This window comes from Geospiza fortis, unplaced genomic scaffold (genome assembly GCF_000277835.1).
Source record: "Geospiza fortis unplaced genomic scaffold, GeoFor_1.0 scaffold138, whole genome shotgun sequence".
NCBI lineage: Eukaryota > Metazoa > Chordata > Aves > Passeriformes > Thraupidae > Geospiza > Geospiza fortis.
In genome coordinates, this window is record NW_005054307.1 from 1,224,570 (window position 1) to 1,233,900 (window position 9,331).

Genomic DNA, 9,331 nt, shown 5'->3' on the forward strand with positions numbered 1-9,331 from the left:
TTGTTCCTCAGAGTGCATGTTTCACTTGTGAGATTTGATTACGCAAGTCACATTGTATTCTTGCAGCCTGTTTTATGCTGAAAATGTAACATGACAGGATTGTTAAAAACTGTAATAAAATATTGGATCAGCCTAAGGAACCCCCTTTTGCTAAATGGCTTTCTAGAATGGTAACTGTTCCAGAAAAAAAAAATTCAAATATATAGCTAATTACAGAAAAACTGTGGGTAGCATGCGGCTCTCTCTCTTTTCCCATGACCTTCTAATTTTATAATTTTATGTGTATGTGTGTGTGACCAATTAAAATATGACAGCAGAGCAAAATAACATAGTCCAAATGCCCAGCAGCTGGGATATAGATGTAATAATCCATGTCCTTGAATCATAGGAAATAGAGAGGGGACAAGTTGCAGATAATTTAGTCTCTACTTCTGCTATGCACAGCTTTTGCTCTAAGTACATCTGTTAAATTTACACCTCATTTAATACACTGACATATTACTAAAATTATAGTGGTGTTTAGTTTTCTCATTTGCCTTTTCTATTAGAGAAATAAAATTCATCCTGGCTAGGACAGAAAGGTGGCCTAGATGACTTCTTGAGATTCTTTACAGACAGTTCTAATGTGATTGCCTGCTTTTTACTGACCTTTCTGTACCACATTTTGTCTTTGGATGATAGTGTTTTGCTCTGTGTAGCTTTTGTATTGGTATCTCTTTCCATGTATTAGAAAGGAAAAGTGCTTTTCAGATTTTGAGAAAGTAGTTCAGATATTTCTCTTCTCACATCTATCTTTTGAATCTTGACTCTTCCTTCACCCTGCCCTGGTTGATTATGCATATCAGAACTCTTTGGGCATGAGAAATTGGTTCACATCTCTGTATTAATTCTGTAAAAAAATGAACTGAGAAACTGTAGTGTGGAGCTCATAAAGTGCTCAACATGCTAACTGCATTTGCCTTTGTTTTATTGTTTAGAAGTGTAAAAGGGGGAGGGAAGAGGACTTGTTCTTTCTCTTCTGAGATTGCAAAACCTTTTTTGTCTTCTTCTGCCATTTTATGATTATCTGAGGTCAGAAATCTTCTAAGAATGGACAAGACTTGTGTTAGGGTAGGATTTGCCAACAATGGTAAGTAAAATTGGTCATTTGTAATAAGGGACCTATATTTTTCTGTGTCAAAATTCACTAAACCTCAGAAAATCTGTGTCTGCAGTAAAAGTGTCAGAATTCACCCCTGGGAATGATTTTCTAGGTATACTGTTTTAAGATGTTGGGTAATTCCACATATTTTGAAACAGCATCAATTATTCTTTTTTTATTTGTCTTAAAAATTCATAATAAGCAGTATAGTGTGAAGATGCAGTTCTCAGTGGTTAGCATTGATGGAGAACATGCTTTTTTGCCCCGTGACTTGGTAAGCCATTGCATTCTTCATTATTTTATGAACCACTCTCGTCCCAAGTGTCTTAAGCTACAATTCAGTCCATTATTTTATGGACTACTCTCGTCCCAAGTGTCTTAAGCTACATCCAAAGCATGTGAGCATTTGATAAGTTACAGATGAAGTGTGGGTAACTTTCTGCTATCAAAATGCCCAAAGCCACGTAGAAGAGTTCTGTTTCAGAGATGCTACAGATCTTTAATACTATATATTGATGAAAAAATCAAAGGTATATGTTTAACTGGTTTCAAACCTAAGCCAACTTAAATATAAGCATTTAAATATCTGTTCTGCAGCACTGTGCTGCTGGATGTTGAGTACTTGCAGATGTATCTGCTGTGTTCCCTCTGATTTCACTGGTAGGTGTGATTACTCAGTATTTCACAGGGTTCAGCACAGAGGAACAAGCTCAATTTCTGAAACTTTTCTTGCAGCTTAGTTCTGATCAATTCAGATCTGTTTAGATCAAGTTGAGATCTGTGAAAGCAGTAGGTGTTGTGGATTGTCAAGACTTCTCAGCTGTGTCTGCTGCTGATTGCTCTCTGAATAGGCCTAGACCTGTCTTTAAAGAAACTGCCTACAGTGTATAGAGAAGAAAGTCTGAAGAATGAACATCTTAGATGTTTATGAAGGGCTTATGATTTCTTTCTTTTTTTGCTAAATTGTCCCTTGAAGTGTTCTTATACAGTCTTCTATTGCTACATTAATCTTGAAAGTCTCAGACAGACTAAGCAGCATGACTTAGAGATTATGACAAATAGAAACGATAAAGAAGGAAAAAACCCAATTTTCAAGCATTTTTGACTAAAGCTTTGTGATATAAATGAACATTGATAACATTTAGGTCTCTCATTGTGTTTTGTTCCACAGGCAGCAGGAGCAATTCGTCCTTTAGTTTCTACTGTTATTGCCTCTGCTGCTGATGGCTGCTTGGACCACTCACTGGAACGTGCCAGGTACAGAGCAAGTGAAATGCCTCAGGCTTTCTTGTTTGATATAATCTATGAAGCATACCAACAGGTAAGATATTAAGGCTTTCTAAGACCTTTTTTGCATTTACTATAGTTAAAAAAAGAAAAAGGTAACTTTATTTCTCTTCTTTCGAGAATAGAGCTTCAGAATCTATTTCAGATTACATCAAAGTGTATGCCTATTCTGAGTCTTTTAAAAATGCCTTATGTCATGGGTTGACAGGAGAAACCAGGACACCTTATCATTCTAATTTATTCAAATTTTTGATTAGTTAACTTTTAAAAACAAGAGGGGATGATAGGTCTAAATGGCTGGAAAGACACTACTGTGCATTAAATAAATTACTTAAATGAGTGGTTTTATATGTTTCAAGTTAGGTGTCTGTATAAAGCATTGTTAACTGAGAGTATCAAAGGGTTTTGGATGCATAGTGTAATAATGACATTTTATAGTAATTTAGTGGGATATAGGCTGTTCTAAAATACTAAGATAATATAACTTCCTACATCTAGGTAAATGTTTATTCTGTTTCTTGTTGCATGTGTATTATGCATACTTTGATCAGTGGCTGAAAATAATGTTTACTTGTCTCTGGTGTAACTTTTTTATTTTTTCCTAATATATTACTTTGAAATTAACTTTATTCAGGAAAATTAAAGTTGTGGGTAATGTATTAAACCCTGACTCTTTTGCCTTAATTTGCCCTGAAGACTGCTTTCATTTGCCCCACCCTGCATTCACAGTTTACTGGACACATTCCAGCCTTTCGTCTCAGCACTGCTTCCTTTTCATTCATCACCTTGTGGAAATTGCCTGTCCAGGTATCTTGCAGACTGACTGGAAGCAGAGCATTTCTTCATTTGTCACTTGGAAGCAATTATTTTTCATGTTCATGCTGACAGTCATGCTTCCCATCAGTCTTTCAATTCTAAACAAGCCCGAGTTTCTGATACTCACTTTCAGAGAGTACAAAGCTTGGAAGTCACTAACAACAGAAAAATGTGAGGATAGGCAATGGAGAAGCTGTTACTTAATTGTTCAGTAATTGTTTTCCTTAGAAATGTTGGCACAAATTCTATGTCATACCCTTCATGCTTGATACTTGAAGATATTAAATGCTGAAGATGAAGGACTATCTAAAATCAAGAGCTACTCAAGTGATTGGACTGGCTTCAACTTTTTTGCTTCTGACAGGAGGCAGGGGGTTCTTCTTAGTATATGACATACAGCTGACACTTCTGAGATTCTACCTTGAATGTAGTGGGTATACTCATAAGAAATGTATCCTCTATGTGCATAAGAACACATCTCAAGAGACCACTGCTACTGTTGGTTATACAACCCTGTTTGATGTGTGTATCTTTTGGCAAATTCCATGTTTATGTGCTGTTTCTTGCAACCGTCTTCCCCCCCACTCCCCAAACAACCCATGTTTGTTTTTCTACCATGTTTGTTTATAATTTGCAAATACGGTAGAGCTGGCAAATACATAAAAAGCTCTTGTCCTAAATGGCTCACTCAAAAGACAACTATATTTGCAGTTCCTATGCTCCTCTGAATAGAGTGTTTTTCTCACATATGCATTCCATCAGTCTTCTTTTTTGTATCCCTGCTCTTTCAAGAACAAGCCACCAAAGTTGTTAGAAGCAACCAAGGCTATGGTTTCTTGTCCCCAGTTTCCTTTGCTTTGGCTAAATTCTGGTCATTTTAATGCTCTGTGCCTGGACCCTTGGGAAGTATAACACTTTGCTAAAATCTCTCAACTCATATTGTTTCCTAATAATTTATGTTTCAATGGTGTCTAGCTGTCCAAGTCAAGGATTAAAACCCTATTGTTCTGGGAACTGTACAAACAAATAAAAAAAGACAGATAATCGTTGTCCTGAAAAACCTAGTCAAGCTACTGTAGGATAGATTTTTGTAGGAATGGATGCAGCTTATGATGCTTTCTAAATATTAACATATCCATAATCAATTCCCATAGCCTGGTGAAGGTAAGTACCATTGTACTGATGAACAAAGAAGAGAAAATAATTTTGTTACTCATGTTGCAAGTCATTCACAAAGCTGGGAATGGAATTCCTTTTGGCTGACTCTGCCTGGGATCATGATCCCATGCCTGTGTATTTTATACAGTTGTGACCTTTATGCAGCAACAGTGTGGGGAAAAACAACAGTCAAACATGCATTCCTTGGAAAGAAACTGTCCATTTGAATTAGTGCTTTGAGTAGCATAGGTTTTTCAGTTGCACAGTGGGTAATGTGGAATACTGCTTTCAAACTCCATCTCTATTTAAGTGCACTGTCAGATGTGAGTAGGTAGGTTCAGAGTGTTGACTTCCAGATGTGTTTGTAAATGTAAGATCTCTGAATATATTTACCACAAAGTTGCGAAATTCAGTTAAAGGTCAGTTACCTGACCCTCACTGGTTTGCTATCTGCAGTTTTTTGGCTCTTCTTCTCTGATAGCAATCTAGGAAGAGCAGTCTAGAGGTGCTTCTCCTTTTATAGCTGTTTTAAGTTTATCTAGAACTAGAACAGAGTAAGGTATTAACACAATATATGGAAAAATATATTTGTATGATCTTTACCAAATTAAGTAATTTTCTTAGAAAACGTTTTCCATTTCTAGCTCAAATAAAAAAAGGATAGTAGTGACTTGGGGAAAAATACATGCCCTGTTGAATCTCCTCTAATTAGTTTTATGTACAAATATCAAAAGATTGATTTACAATAGTATCTTAAAATATATATGTACTACAGGGAATCCCCTTCACATTTGGCACCAAAAATCCAGGACAGATTTTGAGGAATTCAGCCAGGTTGTTCACCTGCATTTCATTGTGATGCTTTTAGTTTAGTTTTTGGTCTTACATCTTCCCTGTTGCCTAAAAGAAGTATTCCAAACAGATCTTTGTTCAGATATATATTACTTTCTGGTTTAACTGTTATGATGTCAAGACATCTGACTTCGTAACTATTAACTTTCAAATTTATAAGCTTTATAAAATTTATAAAATTTACAAATTTTATTTGTACAATGGGTATCTGCCTCAGGGTGGACAAGTGACCAATGCTAACAACTGCAAGGGGAGAAAGAACTGTATTTATAGTGTGTGTGGGTCTTGCAGGTGGGAGGCCTTATGTTAGCCAGAGATTTTCCTTGGGATTTTACCTAAAAGGATGTATAAATTTGTTAAGGGAATAAATGTGGTGTTGCATCACTACTCTTAGTTCTGCTATGTCCTAATTTGTGAGTTCTCTTTTCCTGCACAATGTAATGAACCACAGTAAATGGACAAATTAAAAAATTTTAAAATCAAAAATGCAAATCTCTAATAACTAGTAAAACATCTGAAAAAGTTGTAAAAATGGCAGAATCGATGATTTACTTCAATTCTGAACTATCTGGGGCAAAATCAACCAATTGAACTTTTTAAAAATAGTTTTTATTTTATTATGTTAATAACAAATTCCTAATCTTTAAAAATACCTGTTTCTTTTCTATTTTTATTAATCCCAAGGAAAATCAGGAAAGTTTAAGTGTTAATTTAAAAATCCCTCCTTTACAAAGATAGCAAATAAGGGATAGATTCCTTAGACCAGACTTGTTCATTTTTGCTTAAGGTAGTTTCATGTTTCTGTTCCACTTCTTAATTTAAATAGGAACAAATGTGGAGTATGATCCTGCAAGCCTGGGAGGAGGTGGGTGGGGGAAAGACTTCACTTACCAGAAGTCAAGTGTTCCCTGGAGCAGTACCTTTTAAAAGAATTAGAGTATCAGGAAGTCAGGTAGACTACCATTTTCCTTTAATCAGAGTAGGCTGAGACTGATTTTTGTAATACTTGTTTTTGACAATTGTGAAATGCACAAGGATCTCAAAGGTTTTTTTGGTCTTTAACACAAAGCATCTTGTTGTGTCATGTAATGTGTTACATACAAAGTAACACACCCACAGTACATAAAGGCTGAAATACTCAAAGCGTTGAACACTTGAAATGTATCTGCTAAAGAAAGAAAGGTAACAGGAACATTTAAAAAGCATTACGCTTTCATGATCCGGAAGAAAAATAGCCAAAAATGGAAGTGGAAGAGGAGTGGGGTAGGTGGGAGATTCTGACCACTTTTATGTCAGATATGCAAACAAACAGCCCTGCTAAGATGACGCAATGTTTAAGGAGTTGTCAGCAATGAATGTGGGGAATACCAGAGAGTTGCTCACCAGTGCCACCAGTCCAGGGAAGCCAAGAACCTTGTGAGAGGGAATAACTACCAACAGCTGAAAAAAGAGCAGGATATGTTAGAATGCTATTCTGCAGGAATCCTTCATATGTGAGTGGTATGGCAAAGTCTGATCACTAATTCAAAATTAAGGGTTAGCTTTTTAAGAATCTTATTAAAAAATACACATTTTTGTTCTGCTAATCATTAATACATTATCTTACAATTTTCCTCAAGATCTGCTATACCTGTGGAAATTTATTGTAAGAATTACTTTCGGGGGAGGGTGGGGTGTTTGTATTACATATATAGTTAGTTTAATCATCTGTCGATAGTAGACCTTTTGCAAAGCATGGAAGTTTATATTTAGCTAATCAGAACAATGAAGCTGAAGTGAAAAAAAAATAGGAACAGGAAGCAGGAATACTCATTGAAGGGGAATGAGCTTCAACATGTTTAGAGACATTTCTCTGATTCATGTCTGTAACCTCCTTGCAGATATCCACACAGATCAGTGTGATCTTAGGCATTCTATGCAATCTGTGTAGAAAATATGTAGAGATTAGTACTTTTTGAGGCTACACTGATTTAGTGTATCTGTTCATAGCCAACATTAACCATTCTTTGAATATTAAGCAATTACATTTATTTATGGGCCATTACAACATCTGCCTGCATAGGAGAGAATGGCTATATATAAACATAGTAATGACAAGATACAAAACAATAGTGTGTCAGAGAGAATCATTCACATACTTTGATGCTGAATTCTGGGAGGCAGATGTTCTTCCACTCCCCAAAAAAATCATTGCAAGATGTTCTTGGATTGGGTGGAGATGGGGAAAAGAGGTAGTCTGCGAACTGTCCAACCTGGTCATTAGTGGAAGAAAAGGAAATCCTAAAATGGTTCTCTTCTAACAAACCCCTAGAAATGTTCAGGGAAGACCTTGCCAGACTAAGAAAGGAAGTTGGCTGTTGTTTGGGCCATTGTAAAAGTATTTGCTCAAAGTATTGTCTTTTCTGTATGTAAATAATAGGGAGTGTATTCCATGTGGATTTTGTAAACTTCTAAAGTACTTTTTGAAAGGGCACAACATTACTGGCATTCTTTTTCAAACATGTGTGAAGCATTTTAATATTCTCTGTAGCAGGGAAGTGGAGTCAGCTGTAGCAGTTTAGCAATATTTTGGCATAGGTCAGGCAAAGTCCTTCGAGGCAAAATGTCTAGACTGATTTGGGGATTTTCCTGTGGCTTCATTCTTTGTTAAAAACATCAATGTCTGTCAAATTATTATTGTCAGGAGCAAGAAGCGATTAGATGAACGGTAGTAGACAAATTGTTGACTAAAACCTTGGCAACTTTGGGAGAAAGGGTCAGATTCAGAAAAAGGACTGAAGGATCGAGATATAAGTGAGACAAAATTTGGGCATTTAATTCAAGTGCTGGAATCATGAAAAAACCACTGCTCATCTGTTTGCCAAGACTAATGATATCTGAATCTTCAAGGCACCTCAACTTTTATTTTTTGAAACTTTGTGTATATCAAGGCATATAAGTTGTCACCAAGATTTACCAACTTAATATTTTATCTCCTGTAAGCATTCAGTTGGGGATCATTTTTTGTCTGATTCTCTTCCATCCTGAGTTAGTGGTATGGGTCAGAGCTGTTCATTTTTGTAGTGTAAAAGCTCTGAAAAAGAGATCACCATTGTTTGAAACATATGACAAATAGTGCACAGAATGTATGTTTTATTGTAAGTTGTACTGTGTTGTTTCTTGGCCTTTGTCTTTTTTAAAAAAGCATCAGGAATCTTTTATTAAGTGTATTGTGTTGTAAGGATGATAATTTATATTCAAAATTCATTCTTATTCAAATGGATTTTGCAGTTTCTGTATGCTGTGTGTGTGTGTAGGTCCACTTACTTTTCCACATCCCGAGGCTTTGGTCACCCACTTTACTTTTGTAGTTTATAGTTATGTGTTCAGGTCTTATAAATACATGCCATGTAACACCATTATTGTATTTGTCCTAATTCTGCATTCTGGTTTGTGTCTATAGGTATTCTTCCTTCTCATTAAAGGTATTCTGAAGTACTGAATCAAGAAGTGGTTTGTAAATTAGGCAAGAGCTGGCTAGACTAGTAGTAATCTTGTAGTATGATTTGTATGAAGGCAGTACTACAAACCAATGTTCTTCTTTGAATGGAGTCTTAAAGGCGGCATTCTTCCATCTGTCTGTATAACAGGTAATTACAGTTTTAGTGTAACTGCCTACTTGGTTGGTCCAAGTAAGCTGGATACTCAACAGTTTTTTGAAATTCCTAGCCCTGGTTTTAATTATAGGTGTACTACTTGTATGAAGATGGCAAATATCTGTGACTTTTCCAATGTACAATCTAAGCATATGAAGTAATCTAACAAAATGAGGCCTTTCTGATTTTTCATAGGTCATTAGGATTTTAGATATAATGGTTTGACGAGGAAATCTGTGTACTACAAAATGTTAGAAGATAATCTATTTCTTCTTACATAAGAAATTTCACATTATCAACAGCACCCTTTCATTGTTGTGGTCCATTTCAGCTTTGATTTTATGACTTGTTTTAGTCACATTTAAAACAACCTGTTTATTTGGAACTTCAGTAGTGTCGGAGACATCTTTTGTGAAAAATCTTCTTTTAAGATTTTTCCTGC

General features: G+C 35.7%; 1 protein-coding gene across 1 annotated transcript in view; it reads left to right on the forward strand.

The window, feature by feature from the left end:
• Positions 1 to 9,331, forward strand: part of CRPPA (CDP-L-ribitol pyrophosphorylase A) — a 104,610-nt gene that overhangs the window by 20,670 nt on the left and 74,609 nt on the right. Inside the window, exon 3 of the mRNA XM_031066814.1 lies at positions 2,313 to 2,462. Coding sequence (XP_030922674.1) covers positions 2,313 to 2,462 — 150 coding nt within the window. The remainder of the gene's footprint in view (positions 1 to 2,312; positions 2,463 to 9,331) is intronic.